The sequence below is a fragment of the Crotalus tigris genome, unplaced genomic scaffold (genome assembly GCF_016545835.1).
Source record: "Crotalus tigris isolate CLP2741 ecotype Arizona unplaced genomic scaffold, ASM1654583v1 scf7180000024396.1518868, whole genome shotgun sequence".
Lineage (NCBI taxonomy): Eukaryota > Metazoa > Chordata > Lepidosauria > Squamata > Viperidae > Crotalus > Crotalus tigris.
Genome location: NW_024100564.1, coordinates 1,224,237 through 1,247,503, shown reverse-complemented (window position 1 = coordinate 1,247,503; position 23,267 = coordinate 1,224,237). Strand labels below are relative to the sequence as shown.

Below are 23,267 nucleotides of genomic sequence, written 5' to 3'. Positions count from 1 at the left end.
CCATTAAGTGACATAGTTTCACTTAACGACCCCCTGCTGTCCCTGAAGTCACAGTTAAATGAATGTTAAGCAAGCATGGAGTAGCTCAAGGAATCCTATGATCCAGCTGGGTCCATTAAGGAGGCAGACAAGCAGTAAAAAGCCTAAACAGCAGCAGGAAAGAAGAGCCTAGATTAGGGCCCAATGCTAGAGAAGCTTCCAAACAAGCCTTGGTGGAAACTGAGTTTCTGCCCTAATCAGCTGGAAATTGGGAGGTTGCAAACCACACCTGGCTCTTGCTAGGCTTTGGGGCAACCAGCCACCTGCATGCAAAGGTGGCAACTTCAGGATGAGCTTCGCAAAACCTTTATCTTGCTCAAATCTTGGTCGATTCTAACATTTTCTCTGAAACTGTTATAGGGAAATCACTCCATTCCAATCCCTGAAGGGACTAAAGATCAAGACTATTAGAAGGAAAAGGACAGATTTTAAAGTTTTTTTTAATCAAGGTGAAAATAGATATGTTACCTCTGATACCTTTAATGGACTTTTGTTGATATCAGTACTGAAATGATGAAGCCTTAAAATTTTGTTTACAGATGGAAGAAGAGATTACATACTGTATTTTAAACTAACATTGTTTATACTTGTGATGAAGGGGAAAGTATTTATACATTTATTTTTCCCATTTTAGTCTTTTTCTTTCTTCCCTATTTTTTCTTTTTTTGCACCTATTTTTTTCTTTTTTTAATTTGAATTAGTTTTTATTGCTGTAATTGTAATTTTTAATAGTCACATGATTAAAAAACAACAACCAGGCTTCCATTTTTACTTTGCTTTATGGCAGATATGTCAAACTCGCGACATAACGTATCGGAGCTTTTTCGCCAATGCCAGCAATGGAGTGGGTGCGGCTCCGGTATGAAGAAACCAGCCCGCGGGCCGGCAGTTTGACACCCCTGCTTTATGGTATTAGAAGGATACAAACTCAACTATGAGAAAGCCAGGCAATAGGGCAAATCTGATAACCCTTTTCCCTACTGTAACACCCCAGAGCGGGGATCATTAGCAAGAAGAGAATAGATGTTTGCATTTATATTTATTGCAGAAGAAGCAAAGAGAATAAGCAGGCACACAATCAGAAATATAAATCGAAAGGAAGGTGCTAATGCTGGTTTTTTTTGTATAGCATCTCAGAGCTGTAAGTGCAAGCTGCTTAGGAGGCAAACAAACCTTTATGAAACTGATCAGGATCTTGTCAATTTCAGGCAACAGCTGCAAGTCTACTAAGCCTTCTGTTCTAATTAACAATTAAGGTCACAGAGTTGTACTTGTTAACTTGTAGTTAGTTAGTAGCTGCTAGGAATGAGCTCAGGAAGAGATCATTTGTTTTAGGCAATCTCTCTGTTCTGAAAGGTGGGAAGCTAAAAAACACAGATCAGACACTGGATAATGCATACTAACTGAATGCATTGGCAAACACCAGACTGAGAGAGAAAGATGCTTGAAAAGATCTTAAACGCAGGCATTATCATCATTGTAAATGTGAATAGTTGCTATCTGAGGCACACTAAATGAGGCAAGAATTGGGGCAAGAAAAGGATTAAGAGCTATGGAATACATAGTTTCCTTAGATATGATTATGCAAATAGAGATGGTGGACCTGATTTCTGACTCATCCACAGAACATGTTCTAAAAATATTCTTTTTTAATTCAGCCATAATGCTACACTATTTGGAGGTACCAGTTTTATAGTACATATACTTCTTAAAAATAACAAATTTCCTGTTCAGTAGCCTTAGTGAAAAGGTTACTTTGTTCTGTAAATTTAACCAGCGTTATTACTGCATAAATATTGTGGAAGGATAATCCTCATTCTTCAAATCTTAAATACGCGTATCACAGGACTTTTATTCATAGCTACATGGATGATGTCATTATATAATAAAGGACATTGGTTTTCCATCTGGCTAGAATCTTTAGACCTTTAAAACTACATGGAATGGGACCAGGTCATTTGAGGGACCACCTCTCCCCTGTTTTATCATCTACCTGTCCCATCAGATCTGGTAGGAAGGATAAGTTATGGGTCCCATCTGCTAAAAAAATCCATCTGATGGGACCCAGGAGACCCTTTTCTGTTATGGAAGCTGCCAGAAATGGTTAGCTCCAACCATATTAGTCTTGTGGAAATCTCTCAAAACAAGGTTTTCCAGCAGCCTGGGCAATCCCATAGAGACAGGGAGCCTGCAAGATGGCTATAATGTTTTCAGGTAGTCCTCACTTATTGACCATTCATTCAGCAACTATTCAAAGTTACAATGGTGTTGAAAAAGAAGACTTATGATGGTCCCCAAAGCTGCAGCTGTTGTAGTAGTGTCATCATGGTCATGTGATTACAATTTAGGCACCTAGCAACTGGTGTACATTTATGATGTTGCAGGATACCACAGATACAGTCACATAATTGCCATTCGCAACCTTGTCAGCCGATTTCCAACAAGCAAACTCAATTGGGAAGGTAGCAGGAATTGCAAAGTCACTGTTATGTGACGACTGCGACTTGTTTAGCAACTGCAGGTGAGTTGCTTAATGATAGCAGCCACGTGGCATTTCACTTTATGACCATGTCACTTAGCAATGGAGTTGACAGTCCCAAACATGATGTTGATCAGTTCTCTCACAATTTTATGTATATTTAATTGCTTCTAAAGGTTGTTTATACTTGTTTTTAACCATTTGTTTTATTGTAGACTCCCCAGGATCACATCTGTGACACGGGCAGCTATATAAATTCAACAAATAGAGTCAAGCGGTTGCAGTTATAATTAAGGAGAGACAATGTTATTTGTCTAACTTTTTAAGGTACAGATTGATCAAAACTAAATTACAGTCTTCCTATAGATTTTTGTAGGATTTGGAAGAGACAATGATCTCAATTTTTTTCCCAATGGGAACAAAATAGCTGTTCGCTCCTCCTATAATTAAAGTGTAACACTTCTTATTTGCACTAACTCAGATACAGATTTGTATTTTTATACAGTATACAGATCATTCAGGATTTAGTTTAAGGTGCAGAAGCAAGCTGGCATTATCTGTTAAGCTACTACCTTTTACTTTATCTGGTTTATGGATTTTAGTTTCTTAAAAACAAAAAACAAAGATCCCATAAAGGTGATTTCGGCTCTAAGATTTCCATAGTTCAAAAGATAAATTCTACCATGCATTTTTCCATTGTTTAGAACATAAGTGTCTTTTGACCCGATTGGCAAGAGTGAAGAAAACAAGAGTTATAGCTGGAAGCAGAAATCAAAGGCTTTTGAAAAAAGCATAATTTGAAGGAAGATATGCAATTACACCACAGGATTGGAGAATGAAACCTGATTAAAGCAATCTTTCAGATGGCAAATGAACCACAAAATTTAAACTGATTGACTCCACTTCATTTAATAGTTTCTGCTATTTGTTTTTCTTTGCCATTTCAACAGATGTTGAAATCATCAAATTGTCACACCTGCACAAACAGGTCACACCTATTTTTCAAAAACTGCTTCTTAAATTCATGAGTTAATGCTAGCTGCATTTAAATTTTAGACCACTTGCTCAGATTATTCATATTTGTTTATAAGGTGACCAACTTTTTTACAATGAAAAGGAGGACACAAATAAATTGAAGAAAAAAATATCATAAATAAAAGAAACGTTTTATTCATTGCAACAATAATACAGAATACACTATAATATGATAAATGCATAATAAAAAACATTTGTAACAATAACATTTTATATTGTAATTATGCTTACATGCCACGCCCCTGCTCCCAGCCGCCCCACCAGCACTGCTGTCCCGCCGTGTAGAGCGGGCCCTGCGGCTCCCAAAGCACCAACTGTGCCAGCTCCAGCCCCGGGGGGCAGCCTGCCGTCGACACACCCCGCCTGCAGCCGCCCCGCCAGCACCACCGCCCACCCTGCGCAGCCCCGTGTAGAGCAGGCCCCACGGCTTCCACAGCATGGAGGGCAGCCGGCCACCGCCACCCCTGCCTCTTGCACCCACAGCCATTATTGCCCTAGCAGGGCTGAAGATCAAGAGAAAGTTACCATGGCATCGCCGCTCCAGTCTCCTCCAGGTATCTTCGGGACTAACTAGGAGATGGTGTATTTGAGTAGCAGGGAAGGGTGCAAAGTTCCTATCAATTCGCCTTCTCTGTAGATAACTTACATGTGCAAAGTTTGCCGGCTGGGTGTTTTGGTGTGCTCAGCAGCAATTCCTATTGGCTTTTGAAAGCCAGTAGGGGGAGTAGCACAGCTCATGCAAAAGTTGAAAAAAAAACCATCAAAAAAGGTGCTGGAACGCCATTCTGAGCGTTCTGTGAGGAAAAAAAAGCCCTGCAGATTAGTCTTCAAATATCAAAAAGGAGCACATGTAGGAGGACACTTTTCGAGGGAGGACAGAACTCACAAAAGGAGGACTGTCCTCCCTAAAGGAGAATGGTTGGTCACCTTATTGTTTACCATATATAAATCCTGTTTTTTCCCAGTAAAACCAGCCTTGTAAAACAGCATCAGCAATAAAATCTGACAATTGGAAAAATACTGTTCTCCATAAAATACATAAGCAACACTAACAAAACAACAGCAAGAAAAAAAATCCAAAAGAACCAATTGTTAAAACCAGTAACCTAACAGGAAGCATTTGAGTATAAAAATAAGTGTTTAGTCTTTTCCTGAAGCAGAGATGAGAAGAACTGATCTGCATGTCAAGGGAGAGGGAATTTTACCAAGAAGTATCCTTACTCCAAGGTCAGACTCCCTTTGAAGCAGACTGGAGCTCCTGATTTGTAACATGGAGAAAACAGTTTCAAATAGATAGCACTAAATCCTTGGCACAATGCAACTATCATAAATACATGCCAGTTGCCAAGCATCCAAATTTTGCTCATGTGACCATGGGGATGCTACTACAACAGTCCTAAGTGTGAGAACTGCTCATAAGACTTTTCAGTGCCATTGTAATTTTGAACTGTCATTAAACAAATGGTTGTAATTCAAGGACTACCTATAGAATCGTTCAATCGTTGTAGATAGTTAATAAGGATATGATGGTTGAGAGCATAATAATGCTTCTATGGTGGAAGTACCCAAATGCTTTCCTGGTGAAAGGATTTGCCAGTGACATCACCATTACTCAGGAGACGCCCTTTGTTTGCCAATGAAATTGTCCACCAAAGTGGTACCTATTTATCTACTCGCAATTGCTTTCGAACCGCTGGGTTGCAGGAGCTGGAACTGTGGTGGGAGCTCACCCTGCCCCGCTGCTTAACAAATCTCCAACTCAAGGCTGCCAATCGTTAGCCCAGCATTCTAACCTCATGAGCAACGGCGCCCCCTTGAGGGTATCGTACTAAAGACTTTTGAGACAACAATCCCAAGCCTTAGGCGAGTGCTGCCTGAATGACTGTTTTTGCACAACAGATTTACCCTTGATTAATTTAACCATGATTTATTCAATTAACCTAATTTCAGAAGGTCCCCATACGCCCGGTAAACCATAAATTAATCACACGGCTGGCTTCACACAATCCGCTGAAACGTGACTCGTTGGCGTGTGTCAGACGAACGCCAGCCTTCCTCAGCCATTGGCTCGGGCGGATCTTGAGCTTCTACTGCAAAGCAAAGTAGATCTGACGTCCGACTGCGTCCTAGGCCTCGGTAGGAGGAATTGAGGTCCTCGCCTCGGCGCGCAGTCCTCCACTTCTCTAGAGGCCACTGCTGGGTTGGGCGCAGAAACCGTCGAGATTAGCGGCTCCACCCCGGCCGGAGAGCTGCTGACTGACCCCACCCATTACCGCTGCTGAGCGACTGGAGCCAGGCGAGCGAGACCCCGGCGGCTGCAGCGGCAAAGCCGGATCGTTCCGGGGGATAATAAAGGCGCTGGGCCTGGCTGCGCTGAGCGATCGGGGCCGGGAGTTGAAAGCAGGATGCTGGCGCTCTTCACGAAGCTGTTGGACTGGTTCCGGGCGCTCTTTTGGAAGGAGGAGATGGAGCTGACCCTGGTGGGGCTGCAGTACTCGGGCAAGACCACCTTCGTCAACGTGATCGCGGTAAGATGCTGGGTCACGAGCATCACGGCGGTGCCCGGGCGGGTAGCACCGAGTATTCTTCCCCAGGCCGGTACCGTCCAGATGGGTATAGGTGTAATGGGACTCCCAAGATTGCCAGCTAGGCCTTCGGATACGTTGGCTGAGAGTGCTCGTGCCGTAATCTCGGGGAGTATTGGGGGGGGTACCATGTTGGGGAACGTCGGCCCCGATGAAGGTGCTGCCACCTTCTCATGCTTGGGCATCATCTCTCAATCTTAGCAGGACGGAGGCCTTCCTCCTCCCGGGGGATGAGAAAAGCCCCCCTCCCCTATCAGATCGTATTCTTGCAACGAAAACGATCTAAGGGGATCTTACTGCCTTCCTTTCCTCTTCCCAGTGATGAAATCCTCCTTTTTCTCGTTCTGCAAAAAAAGGGTAGTTGCTCTCCTTTCATGCTATTCTGCCCTTCCACGATATCAATGGAAATAGCGTATTCAACATGAGCAAAGCCTTTCCGGTTACATTACCCACCACCCCACCCGCTGTTCATATAGGTGGTGGTCCTGACATGCGGAAGAGATCATAAAAAGAAAAGAATGTTGCGTTTTGTTTTTAAATTAGCCTTGTATCCTAATACCTCAGTTCTGAATATTCTCTCTGCATTTGATCCGTTTGATAGTCTTCTGCTTTTGTGGTGTGTGAAATGTACATTTGAGTCAATTGAGTGGGTGGGGGGGTGTTTGGCAGAAGGATGCTGTTTCATCTTCTGTGGTGAATGGTAATTTTATCTCCATCTTTTCAAATCAATATGTCAATTAACACTGTATGTTCATGCATCTCTGCGTGAGTGATCTTTTATTTTAAGCAAATTTAACGTTACAGTAGGATTTGCTGTTGAAATATCTTGGAGGAATACATTTTAAGAAGCTGCTTTGAGCAAAGATAACTGTATGGCTACAGAAAATATCCTTACTGTGGATATTTTGACTTAGTCTGCCTTGCATTTCCTTCCTCTCTTCTATGCATCTGCAGTAATGCCTTCAAAGTACGGATTTATGGAAGGGCCAAGGAAGACATTAGAGAGCATATGGGATGGAGAACATTGACCATTGGGAATACTGATAGCAATCCAAAGCTTTCTGTCCTCAGGGCCTCACATGTAGCTAGCCCTGCATATTTATTCCTTCATATTTACTCACACTGTTATCTGTCAATTGTGAAACTGAACTTCTTTGATCTTATCCTCTTCCTGGGAAGAAAACTAAAGCATGGATCAGACTAGATTCACGTGGCAGCTTCTCTGAATACTGAGCATTTTTATTTGTAGAAGATAGAAAACAGTAGACATGAAGATTGCACTGTCCTACTATATTTTCCCATTACTGTAATTTTAATGGAGCCATTTTAAGAAGCAGAAGTAAGGACAAGCTCATAGTGCTTCCTTTATTTTTATTTTTTAAAAAACATGACTGGCATTTTTGTGTTTTAACTGATATTGTAAATAATTTATTGTAGCTAACACTGAAAACTCAAATTTAACTCTAAATTAAAAGTTATATTTTCAGATATTTGATTTTGGATAAAATCTGTGCTCTAGAGTTTATGCTAACTGGGATTCTCTCTTTTGCTACTAATTTGTTTGTTGTGGGAGAATTTGTAGTTATTGATACATAATCTTCCATTTATATTCGGTGTTTTCTGAATACTGGAGACCTGAGTATATAAATTGATAATATGCTAAATAGGAAATTCTGTGAAACATGTGCTTCGTTACTGCTCACTGATTCAGCACTGGCTACTGGACAAATCTTGGATATGGCGAATAATTAGTGAAAGTCCCTGCCATTCCTTGTTTTGAAGATAGAAACATACCTTCAATTTCTAACGTGCTTATCATTAATTTTCTTTCCTATACTATTCCAGGCATTAAAAATCTTATTTTCTTTGAACTTAATTGTGATTCATGGTGACTTCATGAATATGTCCATGTAGTTTTCTTGTTAATCGTATAGAGGTGGCTTGCCATTACAATTCTTTCTTGAGGAAGTTTCTTCATTATACAATCTACTCTGCAGCTCTGGGATTTTCTGATAATGTGCCTCCAAGTATTTCAGATATCAAATTGGATAAGTAATACTAATCTAGCTGATACCTTAGGATAAATAAAATACCCATCTCCTTTTATCTATAAGATAATGATGAGAAAAGACAAGTAGTCTTGATTTATGACTATTTGGAATTATGATGGCCTTCGAATGGGTACTTTACAGCTTGTAAAGCACTTCTGCCCTTCATAAAATGTCATATACTCACACGCAGGGTCATGTGACCACATTTTGGGCACATAGCAGTTGGCTTACCTTTATGACTGTGACTGTGATTTGCAACACTTTTTGCCAATTTCTGGCAAAAACAACACCCATTCAGAAGAATGGATTTGCTGAACAACCACACTGTTCATTTAATGTGGTTCACTTAACAACTGTAATTATTCGTTTCACAACTGCCCAATATGGGTGTCTTAACTTAGGACTGCAACAACTTAATGATCTCCAGTCCAAATTGTTGTAAGTTGAGGACTATATTTAATGATTATTCTCAGTGTAACTGAGTTTCTCTGCTCATTAGTAGCTTGAATTAAATGTAATGAAGCATATTTCCAAGCGTTGTTTGAAATAGGTTTGAGCAAAGTCTTTTACTGTCAAGATAAATCCTTTCTAACCAGTTCTTGCAACTTGTCAATTCTTAATATTTCCCCCAGTTATATCAAAAGTTTAAATCTGGTTATTATGAACAAAGATTTTATTAGTTTGTATTCTGAAATCCTACAATTTTTTTAACCTTCTCAGTTTGGGCTACTATTTCAACAATTTCTCATCACTGGCACATGATAATTTTTACATATACTTCACATATATTCCAGTGAATCATTCTGACTGTGTTGTTTTGTTAATTACACTCAGTTTATATGATCTTATTGCATGAGCTAAATTTATGATCTACTGTTTCTTCTGCTTCTTTGCACAATCTGCACTTTGAAGCATTTGATTATTTTTCAGTTCTGACCTATTTTATCCTACCTTTTTAAATATATAATTTAAGGCAATGAAATATTTAATACTCCTGCCTCCTATTGCCCCATAATGACAATTCTGTGAGGTAACTTGGGATGAGAGAGAGTTTTTAAACTTATCAGACAAGATCTCTTCAATATATCTACTAGAATAGCTGGTATTTTAATATTTGTTAAATGCATAACTAGGAGTAATATGATTGAAATGAATATGAAAATGTGGATTGAGAAATCCTTGATTCAAGACGTTCATCCATTGGTCTTAGACACATTAGTCTGTCTATGTCTCCACCCGTATTGTACCAATGCTATGATACTGATCTACCTTACAGATTTATTGTAGAGTTTATAAAGTGAATGTATACTAAATACTTAAAATATCTGTTGTTCAGGAATTTTCTTCCTTACATAGCAGATAAGAAAAATAACAGATTTTTCCATTGTATATCATAGTTATAGTGATATTAATTTCTGGTACAATTATTAATATTATTATTGATGGCTTATCTTTCCTGATAAGAACACATTTGCATCTTAGAGTACCATGATTTTTGTAAACATCAACACCAATACAATTGCCATTTTGCAAATCAGGCTGACTGTCCTTGGATGCATCTTTCAAAATCTTCGCAACAGTAACAGACACTTGAGAACTGCAAAATCTTAAGTCAGCAGTTCTCAACCGGTAGGTCGCGACCCTTTTGGGGATCGAACAATGCTTTCACAGGGGTTGCCTAAGACCATCGGAAAACACATATTTCCAATGGTCTTAGGAACCGAGACACTAGTGAGAATTTCTGCTCAAGGCTAGCTCCGCCAGCCAGCTCGGGCAGACAGGAAAGCAGCCACCTCAGCAGCATGGCGGGACTGCGCTATCCATCTCAGAGCAGCTACTGCCGCGTCGCCACGGCTATGAACCTTCTGCTCGGTGTCTTTCAGGTCCTCTTGCCTGGCTTCCGTCTGGGAAAAGCGCAGGGCCAAGGTAAACAAAAAAAAGCCTGGCAAAATACTCCCGAGGGGTAGCGTCGATCTGTAGTGGGAGGTGAAAGGGGTGGGTGGGTGGGTGGGGGTCGACCAGAAGGGAACCGGGTCTGATAAGGGCAAAAGTTGAGTGAGGTTTTCCCCCTCGCCCCTCTGTCCACCTTCCTTTGTGCAGTCTGGCTGCTGCCTTCCCAGTCGCTGAGAAAGGGGAAAAAAAAAGAGCCGTGAGTGAGTTCCCCTTTCTGCCTCATTGATTAAAGCTTTTTTTTTTTTAACGACTGCTCGTTCAGAACTCCTCGGGGCTTGTTTACACGAGCTTGTGGCAGATCAGTAAATAAAGGGGTGGGGGAGCCAAACGTCTAAGGTGTTTGCACCCTGAACGTGTGGATGCTGCTTTCATGACTTGCCACTACCACCCCATCTCTTCCTGCCCTGCTCTGACAATGCGCTGCTGCTGCTGGCTGAGCTGGGCTGAGCTGCGGTGCTGAGCCGGTCCCCACGCCTCCTGGTTGCCCGGCTGTGCTCTTCCCCGGCCGCGCACTGCTCTGGAGCCTCTGCCCAGTCCGCCTCCCTCGCCGTCAGAGGCTGCTTCGGCCCTCTGGCACCCAGCGCAGCCCTGGGACTGGCGGGCAGGAGCGGCTCCTTCCTGGCTCGCCGGGCTCTGGGCCTCGGAAATGGCCAGGCGGAGGTGATGCCCACATGTGCATCGGAGGCCAACCGGCCGGGCTGGGAAGGGAGAAGCAGCGCTTTCTGAGAGGGAGCTGGCACTCCGGCCGTGCCCCTCTCGCATGCGACGAGTCAGGAAAGGGTCATGGTCGTGAAGGGCTGCGCAGCGTGGAAAGGGGCTCCCGCGACCCCGCCGCTGAAATGGCGCTCAGGAGACTGGAGGGGCGGGCAGGTCCCGGGGAGCAGCTGGGAGAGGGCAAGAGTGGGCAATGCTGGGAATTGCAGTTCATCACCATATGAAAAAACATGACTTTCCAAAGATCCATCCTTCCTTCCTTCCTTCCTTCCTTCCTTCCTTCCTTCCTTCCTTCCTTCCTTCCTTCCTTCCTTCCCCCTTCAATCTCCTTCCTTCTCCATCTTCTTCCTTTCCCCTTCAATCTTCCTCCCTTCCTTCCATCTCCATCTTCATCCCTTCCCCTTCAATCTCTCTCCTTCCTTCCTTCCTACCTTCCTTCCTCCTTCAATCTCCTTCCTTCTCCATCTCCTTCCTTTCCCCTTCAATCTTCCTTCCTTCTTTGCTTTCATCTCCATCTCCATCCCTTCCCCTTCAATCTCTCTCCTTCCTTTTCCATCTCCTTCCTTTCCCCTTCAACCTTCCTTCCTTCCTTCCTTCCTTCCTTCCTTCCTTCCTTCCTTCCTTCCTTCCTTCCTTCCTTCCTTTCCCCTTCAATCTCCTTCCTTTCCCCTTCAATCTTCCTTCCTTCCTTCCATCTCCATCTCCATCCCTTCCACTTCAATCTCTTTCTCCTTCTTTCCTTCCTTTCCCCTTCAATCTCCTTCCTTCTCCATCTCCTTCCTTTCCCCTTCAATCTTCTTCCTTCCTTCCCCTTCCCTCCCTCCCAACATTTTTGAGCAAGGAAGAGTAAGCTTCTCCAGCGAGCATTGCTATATTGTTTTTGTGATTAATCACTATGCTTTAATTATGTTCAATTCGTAACAATGAAAATACACCCTGCATATCAGATATTTACATTACGATTCATAACAGTAGCAAAATTACAGTTATGAAGTAGCAACGAAAATAATTTTATGGTTGGGGGTCACCACAACATGAGGAACTGTATTAAAGGGTCGCGGCATTAGGAAGATTGAGAACCACTGGCTTAGAGTTTTCCAGGAAAACAGACTGAACAAGTCTTGAATGTCTAATGAGCAGAGAGCTTCTAGTAGAGGGGGAAAAAATACAGGCTGATTTTTAGGCTAATCTTAAAAATAGTCACATCTGGACACGCCAGTGTAAAAAAGTGTTCCCCCCCCCTTTCTTTTTTGAACAATGCATCCTTGACCTAGGACAGGACAGGAGCCTGATAAGTTCAGCTAAGGCAGTATCAAATAGGCCTTTGGGTAGCTACATCCACAATACCATACAGGAGCTAAAAGCTTTGGTGAAAAGTAGGTGGTAAAGCTTTTCATAATTATAACCCTTTTCTCTGTGGCTATTTTGGGGGAATAGGTGTAACAAACTGGAGAGTCAGTTTGTGTTAGGGCAGGGGTAGGTAACCTTGGCTCTTTTATGACTCATGGATTTCAACTCCCAGAATTCCTGAGCCAGCATGGAGTTGAAGTCCAAGAGTCATAAAAGAGCCAAGGTTGCCTACCCCTGGATTAGAGTAAAATACGAGACAGTGATGCCTTAGCTATGAAAGACAGCTAATGATTTTGGGCCAGTCACTCACTCTCAGTCCAACCCACCTCACAGGGTTGTTGTTGTGGTAAAAATAGGAGGAGGAAGTTGTATTGGATATGTTCACTGCCCTGAGTTTTTCTAAAAATAATAAGGGCAGGATACAAATAAAATAAAATAAATACTTTATTTATTACATTTGTATCCTACATTACCTTCAAAAAATAACTAATGAATCTGTACCATCCAGAATTATGAGATAGGATGATATACAAATTCTATAAATAAATGTTTTTGACTCTCACTTTATAATCCTTTGAGGTAAGTTAAGTTGAAGGACAGTGATTGATCTGGTGTGTTATTTTTATTTTATTTTATTTAGAAAATTTATATTGCACCTACTCGCACATGGCGACTCAAGGCAGCTTACATGGATATAAAAACACCATATAAAAGAAATAAAAATAATAATAAGAAAAATAATAAAATAATAACCCCGCCCCCACCCTAGGCCCGCTGGCAGAATCACATCTTCTGCGCTTTCCGAACATGTGTTAGAGTCTAACTGGGGGCCAGTCTAATCTCTGGGGGGATGATGTTCCAGAAAGAGGGATCCATCATAGAGAAGGCCATTCTTCTGGGTCTCCCCAGATATATCTCCTTAGGGGACGGGACCTGCAACATTCCTTGCCTCCCCACTCTAGTGGGTCGGGTTATACATTAGCTGTAGTTTTTCAGAATTGCCTGAGAACCAAGGAATAAGTTCCTAATTGTAAGTTGCCTTTGTGGGAGGGATACTTAAAAAAAACATCCCTCAAGTGAAGATTAATTTTATGTGAACGTTTTTTGTTTTTGTTTTTGCTTGTGAATGATTACTTTGTCTTCTTATAGTTTCGCTGAAACCTGGAAGACCCTTTAACCAATGGGAGCAATCTTATTTCAGCTTTTATGCTCCTCCATTTCTGAAGACTCAGCTGCAGATTTGGGATAAAAAGAAATAAGGGAAATACTGTATCTTTTGGTCACTGTTGCTATTTCAATATCAGGTAAAAAATCATTGGTTACACCCATGTTGCTTTTTAATTTTACTTCCCCTCCAGCTGTAAAGATAAAGACAAGGAGAAACAATAGCAACAGATAAAAGTACCATCCCAGAATGGGTAGAAGTTCACAAATGTATTTTTCTTTGAATTAGAGATGATTTGCGGTAGGAGGAGCTGTGTAGATTTTACCTCATAAAGGCATGTGTAACTATGGAAGACTTGAAAAATGAGCTTTGCACAGTATCAGTCTTATCAAGTAGGCCAGACAGGAAACATGACCAGATAAACTAATTCTACTTTATTGTAAAGTTACATTAATAGAATCTTGCAAAACTGAAAGTATAGTTCTGTCAATTTCCTTTACAGCCTGAGAAACTAGGGAAGGTCACTTCTGAGCCTCTTGCCCTGCCTACTATCTAGATCAGTGTTTCTCAACCTTGACCATTTTAAGGCGTGTGGACTTCAACTCCCAGAATTCCACAGCCAGCAATGCTGGCTGTGGAATTCTGGGAGTTGAAGTCCACACGCCTTAAAATGGTCAAGGTTGAGAAACACTGATCTAGATATAGGCTGTGCTTTCTCTTACCTGACTCTTCCCTAGGCAGCATTTCTTTGCCCTCTCCCAGGGTTTTTCTCATGTACTATTACAAAAGGCAGTTTGGTGCAGAGATGATGAAAAGAGTGTGAAATAGGGGAAGGATTTGTTTTTGAGAAAATGGTACTAATGGAACTTAAATTACATTTCAAAATAAATGTGACATTCTGTCCATGCAGTTTAAGGAGAAGTGCCTTAAAGAAAGTGAAGTGAAGTAAAGATGCGAAGAGAAAAATATGTGTATTAGTTTTGCATTGATATAATAGACTAATGGTTGATTTTCATGTGTTTTTTTTTTAAGTTTTCATTATTTTGTAGAATTTTTAGGCCCTTATATTATCACTATAACAATTCAAGCAGGGGTTTGTGTCAGAATGTTTCATATTAGGAAGTGGGAGATGATTTCAACATCATTATGCAAGATATAACCGTTTCTTTGCTTTAACTGGCAGGCAACAGATTCTTACTGCTTTTTCCAATATTTAAATTAATTATATGGAATGAAAGCAAATACAATTTTGCTTCATCCAAAATGATCACATTTTAAACCCCAAATACTGTATATAATATAGCATCAGGAATAAACAAAAAATGTGCATGTTTTTAAAATTCTAATTTATGGTCACACTTTCATTTTCTTATAGAGGAGTCTCTTGCTTGCCTGGTCATTTGAACAAGTTGTACAGTACTGAGATGGATGATCACAAACCTGACTCCTCTCTTCTACATTACAGGTAGTCCTCATTTAGCAACCACTGTTGGAATCCACAACTTTGTCATTAAGTGAAGCAGATACAAAGTGAAACAAAACTGTGCTTATGATCTTACTTTAGCTTTCCATTGTTTTATAGACCAGAGGTTGTAAATAAGGGGATTGGTCATAAAGTTACTTCATCACTGTCATAGTAGTAGATAGACTACTAAAATAGCTACTAAAGTAGCTAAACAAGACAGTCAACCTTGCCATTCTCTTCTACTTCAAGTGTAGAGCAGTATTGGCAGAATAATTGCACCTCTGGTCCTTTAAGAAAAGAAAAAGTGGCATCTTTATCTTATTAAACCATTTTTTTACACAGAGACAAAGCCACGTGGGACTATCCCAAGTCCTACTATAGGGATCTCCAACCCCCGGCCTGTGGCCCACTATTGGGCCACCACGGTCTATTTGTAACAGGCCAGTGCACACGCATGCAGCTCAACTCACATGAGCGGCGGGCTTGTGCACACATGCATGTATACAGCTCAACTTGCGTGAGTGGCAGGCTGGTGCGCACATGTGTGCAGCTCAACTTTCAGTCAAGCTATATGTGCACGGCACCCTCCGCTTGTGCGAGTCAAGGTGGCCTGCTACTTGCGTGGCCCGGTTCCCTTTTCTCCCCCCGCTCCAGCCAGGCTGCCAAGCTGCCAAGCTGCAAAGGTAGGGGACTGCTGTCCTACTAGGATTGCTTTGGATAAAGGTATTTGCAGCCTAGGGAGAACTGCATGCAGGAGTCAGAACATTTTCTATGCTGACTCATTCTAAAGCCATTAATCTTTTTTCAGAAGAAAAAATCAAGAAGCAAAGATGAAGATAGCAAATGTAAGCAGACAGGGGATGTAGGGGCAGGAAAAGAGTAGTTATGCTCAGTCAACTTAGATACTGACAAAGCTGTTATAATGCTCAATAGGAAACTGCACATAGAACTACATAATAATAATAATTTTTATTTTGCAGTCACAGACCAAAATGCAAGTGCAACAAAAGAAAACACAAGAAAAATATAATCACAAACAATTAATACCAGAAGCCTTGGCTAAAGGGAATTACAACGTTCTCCTCTAATAGTTACAGCTCTTAAAAGAAATTTAGAAACCTGAGAAGTAATATAGGAGGAGCCATCCCCTAGACAATATAAAACCAAATTATTAACATTAGAACCAGAGAGATCAATTCCAAGGAGAGGCAATAATTTAATTCTGGCTGTATTATACATAGGGCAGTATAATGAGACATGCTCCACAGTTTCAACTTCAGCCCTATCACAGGGGCATAGTCGCTCACTAAACGGGAGCCTCTTGAATCACCCGTCGAGTAGTGCTGAGGGCAAGACATTGAAACGGGCTAGGGAAAAGACTCTTCTATACTTGGGGATGGTTAGAGTATAGAAATAAGAGGCCATCCTCAATCCATAATTATTGGAATGGCTAAAGATCAAAAGGGAGCAGGTTTTGTTGGCTCTGGCTCTTACATATTGCAAATCTATGTCCACAAGCCTTTGGACTACCCTAAACTGGGCGTCCTTGAGACCATAATCTCCCAGAGCATCCCCCATAAAACCTAGTAAGTGGAGTTTCTTCGTCAGCTCCCTCTCCCAACGAGAAGTATGAGAGTCAGCAAACACCAGGGAGAGGTAGCTACCAGGGGCTGCCAAAAAGAGCACTCGAAACCACCATTTGAAGGTGTTAATCCATGCCATGCATTCGACTGAACGAATGTCCAGTTCCAGGTACATCGAAGCAAATCCAACACAGGGAGGAAAACCCAGAAGTTTCCTAAGAAAAACAACCTGAGTACTTTCAATATAATCCTTGAAGCCTCGTATCCATATGGGAATTCCATAAAGAGTTTGGGCTAGGGTTTTGGCTTGATATATACGCAAAGTAGAAGGAATAAACGGGCCTCCTTGGGTAAAAAAAAATCTTATAATCTGCTGATGGCTACAGGAGGCCGAATTCAGCATCTGGGTTCAATGATTAGTCCAAGCACCAGTATTCTGAAATTGAATACCTAAATACTTAAAATGGAAAACCTGCCTAACAACATTACCATTGATAACATAGAACTACATAAGCAGCAGTTTGAAAGTCTGCCATGTCTTTACAGTAATTTCAATTGAACTCTGCACATATATGATCTTCCAAGTAATTTATTAATGAAGCTATTATTTATATAAAGTTACAGACCTCTTCCCTAAACCCTGACAGTGCTATAGCTACCAAAGGAAAGATTTCCTCATCTTTCAATGAAGAAATTAAAGTGGAAAAAAATTCTAAATGATTCCACACAATGTGTGTAAAATTCCTCCCCTCCCACATATAAAATGTAGTAAGAAAAGATAGTAGCCAAGATAGTCACTTTTATTAATGTCTTAGAAAATACAAAGGAGTGTTCTTCAGCCAAATGAAATAACTACAATCATTTATTGGCCTTGCCTGTGAAACCTGCTTTTGCTTTTGAAGGTGCTTTTGAAACTGTAATTTTAGCAGACAGGACCAACTAATATATTACTAAAGATATAGAAAACACCATTTTAACATATAGACAGTATCAGCTGTTGGTGGGGGATGGGAAGAAGGCTGCATCATGAGAGCATGTTCTTAAAGAATGATTAGTAAGGCATTTTAATTCTACATTGACAGGAAAATTATAGGTTACTTCTGGTATTGTCTCTCCTCAGTCATGTGTACCCATCCTTTTAGATCTGGCAGGAAGGGCATGCTCTGGGTACTACCTGTAGAGGAATATCATTTATCAGGACCCAGGAACAGAGTTTTTCTGCCATCTTTTGGAATATCATCCAGACATTTTGTGTCCCCTTCCAGGATGGCATAAAAGAAGGCCACCTGGCACACTGCCTCCTCTCTTTCAGAAAAGAGAAAAATTGAAGTGAAATTCCATGTACTACTTTGGAAAAATGTATGGAATCCACAATGAAAACATAAGAAAATATTTAATAATTCAATCCTGACACTGCTAAATCATATTTATTGCAGGGTTGTTGGTTTTTTTTTTTTTTTTTTTTTTTTGGTACCCTGACTTTTGGAACTGAATACAGCAGTTTATTGATTTAGACATCAACTTACATAGCAGAAATCTTGCTTTGTCAGAGTTAATTCATGATTTGGATTATGGTTTGCAACTACTATAATACAAATGACAGAACATCATCCTGTCATTCAAATCATTTTGAATACTCTACCATGCAGTAGTTGAATTTATTGTTTTTCTTCTTTGATATGATTAGGAAGCTTTTAATATGGCAGAAATTAAATAATTGTTTTTTAAATATAATTTTAATTAACAAACAAATTGGAAATAAAAACTAACAAGAAATACAGGTAGTTCTCGACTTTAGATTGTTCATTCAGTTTGAAATTACAGTAGCATTGAACGGAGGGACTTATAAGGTGTACCTGAAGTTATTGGCTGCTGCAGCACCCCTGCAAGCGTATGAACAAAATTTGGGCACTTGCAATCTGGCCCTCTTTATAAGCAACCCAGGGCTGCTGTACCCCCATATTCTCTCCGTCCACTTTGCTGAGTTCCCCACAGCACTCCCCCAAAATTGTGGCTGCTTCCAAAATAGTAGCTATATCCGAGATGGCATAATCTGGCCTCCATGTAGGAAGGCTATGCAGCAGATTGGCTGTTTCTCAAAAGAGATTGCAGATCAATACAAAGTTTACATATTCTAGTGTGTTCTGTGTGATGTTAAACTGCAGGTCAAATGAATAGTTTCATATGCACATTTTATAATATGTCCATCTCTTCTTTTGAAGAACAGTTGGCATAGTGACTTAGAAATTTCTATTTCCATAAAATTGATTAATTGCAGAATTATATCTGAAAAACAATTATGTTCCCTGCAGTCCTTCTGCCCGCAGTAGCATGAGACTGTGCAGCCCTTTCTGTATATTTTCCTTTCTCTCATGATTGTCCTCAGCCGACTGCTGTGCAGGATCAAAACAGTAGAACTATCATGGCTGTGCTATTAATTAAGCATTAATTAGACATTTATTGTTCAGTGATATTTCAGTGCCATTCTGTTTTAATTGCACAGATAAATTATACTTGCTCCCTGTAATTTGAGCTAGTAGATATCCTAAACATATATTGCTAACATGTTAAACAGATACATTGTATCCTTAAGATTACTTAAGATAAGATTACAATGCTTCTATCAGCTGGTTGTAATCTAAGTGGCTGAGTTTTCCAGCTACCAACATATACAAATTCCTATCACTTTGGAGACATGTAAAAGAAAAGGGCAAATTTATAATTAATTAATATAGTCACCCATCTCGCCAAAGATGAGCCTGCCAGTACACAACAAACGGATAAAACTTTTTGTATAAAAACAACAATATCAAATATATCACTTTAAAAGGTAAATATTATTAAAGCAGAGATACAAGTCCTAGGCAATATCAAGGGCTTGAACATCTTAGCTGCTAAAGAGTTTGAAATAAGAATTTAGTCCTAGGCTGAAATGATATGAGAAAACTAGTACTATATTGTCAGTGTCTTCAGGGCATCAAACCAATAGTGGCAAAAATTCCCAGTAATTGAGTATCTGTGAATCTGAAATTAACAGCTGTTAAATTATTGCAGCCCTAGAAAATCTCAATTTGAGAATTTCATTAAGGGAAATCTATATCACAGAATATATGGATTATATAGAGAAGATTTGGGAATCCATTTTGTCCATGTTAAATTCAATTCCGGTAAATTCAAGCCAACATTTGGATGCTAAGGAATAATAGAGTCATAATCCAGTAATTCAAAGAACTGGAGGCTTTTAAACTTCTGAAATAATGCCTTTTCATTAAATTATTTAAACTATTAAACTATTAAAAAGTTATTTTTAAAAATAGGCTTGTAGCCGTAAGAAAATTCCTGGATTACTGTACATTCATTGTCCGTTGTCACTGATTCTATACCAGGATAGTTTTTGTTTATCCTCATGCTTTACAAAGATGATTATCTTTTTTTCTATTGAAAGATGGTGTGAGGATTATTATTAAGAGATTGCACACTATGGGATTCTGCTGTTGCTTAAGAAAGGATTCTGTGTATGTATCAGCGTACAGTGGTACTCGGTACTCATCTTTAATTGGTTCTGGGAAATGCAATGACTACCCAAAATTATGAATACCAAACAAATTTTCCCGTAAGGAATAATGTAGTGTGTCACAAGGCAGCCGACACCAACAAGTTCTAGCTTGTTCATTGAGTACCAAACAATGAGTGCTGGGACAAAATTTTCTCATCAAAATATGTTGAGTACCAAATTTGATGAATTTCAAAACAGTTGAATACCAAGGTACCATTGTATGAGCTTCTCCAAAAGAAGGAGATTTTGGTTGGGCCTTTTCCCCACTTCAGCCAAGGAAATAAATGGCAGCAAAACCTTTTCATGGCAGAGCATAGTTGATTTGTTCTGCTTCTTCAGGGAGAACAATCCTGTAGAACCCGTTTGTTGACTTATAGCAAAACTGCATGTGAATCAGTAGCTAGCATAAAATTATAATTTTAGCATACTTGCTACTTCATCATCCTCTTTTTGAAGCTCTTTCTATTATCAGTAAATGACTCTCAATTAAAAGATAATTATTTTAGGGGAACTTTATTTGTTCTAAGATTGTGAGCATGAATTCGGATTTTTCACAATTAAATCCAACAGATTGTGTTTAGTTTGTTGAACAGAAATACTTTGATCACATTTATCCTATGGAGGTGACTGTACATGAGGAAGTGCTCTCTAAATGAGTACATCTAAAGAGAAAAAAGGCCTCATGTTTATTTCCTCTCTGACATGGTTATTTACACTGGATTTCATTTATATAGAAAGGAATAGTCATTGCTCTTAAATGTAATTGCTATTTTGATTAAACTATGTGTTATTTTGCATTATTTAGAGAAGGTTAGCTAGATGACTAGCTATTATGAATTTGTATTGTTTTGTATATCACCTCAAATCTGAACACTTGATTGACAATCCTAAATTATTTATAAAATGATAGAAACGTTGATAGGCTTTATACTTTCCTACTCTCCTGACTTTCTTATACGTATTAAATAATTCTATACATTTGGCAACTATATTTTTGATTTCTAAAACTTTATTTAAGTTATAAATGAAACTGAGGAAAACCCTGAAGGCCTGTCAGTCTAGTCTTCACTCATTTAATTACGTGCCCTCTAGATTAGAATGTTATGACATAATGATACTTTTGAAGTAATAAGTTTCTTAGTTCTAAGGATGCCAGAAGTTTCCACACATATTTCCAGAACAAAATGTAATGCAGCTTGCCAAAAGTGAGTGGGAGTGTTTGTGATGGCCTCCTCTGAAGCATCCCTCGGATGTTTCCCTGAATGCCAACTTGGAGGAGGATGAGCCGGTCCCAGGCATATCGGAGGGGAGGGGGAGGTGGCAGCATGCCTGGAGGTAGCTGATGTCCCCAAGCCAGGATCAGCAAGACCAAGCACATTGAAGCAGTTGTCTGAGCATGGGATGATCAAGACATAGTTGAGATCTCAGGAGGAGAGAGCATGCAGCTGCAGCTAGCCAGCACAGATGAGAAGGAACTGCCTCCTCCACTTGATCCAACCCAGACTGGAGAAGAGGCAGGAACAATGGTGTTCTGCCCAGTTATTCATGAGGTGATAGCCTTGCCCCTCTTGCTGGACTGCACCAGGCAATGGCTATTTAGCAGAGCAAGAGGAGGGGAATAATGCTGGGAACAACACGTCCATTTTAATGCCTAGTGTTTGCCAGTTTCTTTGTTGATCTTCCTGACCCAGATGTTGGACTTAGACCCTGGATTTGTGCCGAGACTCTTGGACCTACTTTCAGATTTGTCTTGCCTTGAAATTTGAGGGTGGGCTTTGGTGTGTGTGTGTGGGGTGCCTTGCTTGTCTCCTTGTAGTGTGAATCCAGCATTGTGAATTCATGCAAGAGTCATTTCAGAACGGAGCTGGGACACGCATGGGAGGGTTGCCTTGTTGCTGGACTGGGGTTCCCTGGGGAAGACCTTTGGAGGGCTTGAAAGCCTCAATAAACCCCTTGAATCTTCTGTGGTATGTGTGTGTGAGTGGGAGCAGGATAGTGTGCTCCTATAACATTTTTGGCTTTGGTCTGCAAAACCTAATTAGGGTTATGCAGTTCTTACACTCACTGTGCTGTATTCAGGGACCCCAACCTTTTGGGGCTAGTAAGCACATGTAGAATGTTAAGAATATATAGTAAGTACTGTCTCAAAGTCATTGCTATGGAGGGCAGACTGATCATAAAGCAACTATTTTAAAGCAAGTGCTCTCTTTCACACTTTCTATTTCCCAAGAGCTCTTCTCTTTTTTCTGGGAAAGTGGGCACAGTTCCAGACAAATAACTCTGGGTTCACATCATCTGATTGATATAGGACACATGTGAATCCTACTATTATAGTTGGAAAAAGATTCGATGCTGGAAGCTGTGTCACATTTGAGACCATAAGTAGCAAATATCATTTTGGAAGTGTCCATTGTAATACATAGAAATAAAAATATGTTGTATTTCTATGGCATGGTCTATATCAGTGGTTCTCAACCTTTCTAATGCCGCGACCTCATAATACAGTTCCCCATGTTGTGGTGCCAGGGCGTGGCCAAAGAAAAGGGGAAAAATGGCGGACAGCCTTGTTTGGCGACCCCCATGAAATGGTCGTTCGACCCCAAATGGGGTTCCGACCCACAGGTTGAGAACCACTGGTCTATATCTTTGTTACAGCTAGCTGCTAGTGCTTCTCTGCATGACCAGGTATATTTTACTTCCTTACAATTTGCTGAGCATGCTTTTATTTTGGTATCACCTGCATGCCAAGGATAAATCATCAAGGGATATGAATAGTTTGTGATAGCTCTTGAATTATGGAAGTTATTTTGCCTGATTAATTTTGGGGTATATTTTTTGGCTACTATTTAGTAACTCATGCAAGGACAGGCAGACTAATCTTTTTGGCTTCCTATTCCCATAAACCCTAGCAATCTTGGTGAATGAAAAAAGACTATGAAAATTGTAGTTCAGAAAACTGGGCATGTGTCTTTCTAGTACTGAAAGACTATTCAATATAATGTTTTCATTTTCTCTTGTGTCCTGATTTAATTGCTGTGGCATTTTGACATTTGGTTTTATATTTCTTCCTTTTATTTTCTGTGTGCTTTAAACCATTGCTATAAAAATTAAACAACATATATTCATTATACATTTTTAAGTTTCTTTAACATGGTCTTTGGCTAAAATTACAAATAAGAGAAAAATAAATTATTCAAATGAATAGTTTTATATGTCCTCATATAAATGGGCTAAACTGTGTACCATATAATAGTTAGGCAGCTATTTCAATCGTAAACAATCATAAACAGTT

At 40.1% G+C, this 23,267-nt stretch overlaps 1 protein-coding gene across 1 annotated transcript in view; it reads left to right on the top strand.

Moving 5' to 3' along the window:
* The first annotated feature begins 5,464 nt into the window (after positions 1 to 5,464).
* Positions 5,465 to 23,267, top strand: part of ARL8A (ADP ribosylation factor like GTPase 8A) — a 49,644-nt gene continuing 31,841 nt past the window's right edge. The window contains exon 1 of the mRNA XM_039329358.1: positions 5,465 to 6,081. Coding sequence (XP_039185292.1) covers positions 5,959 to 6,081 — 123 coding nt within the window. The 5' untranslated portion in view covers positions 5,465 to 5,958. The remainder of the gene's footprint in view (positions 6,082 to 23,267) is intronic.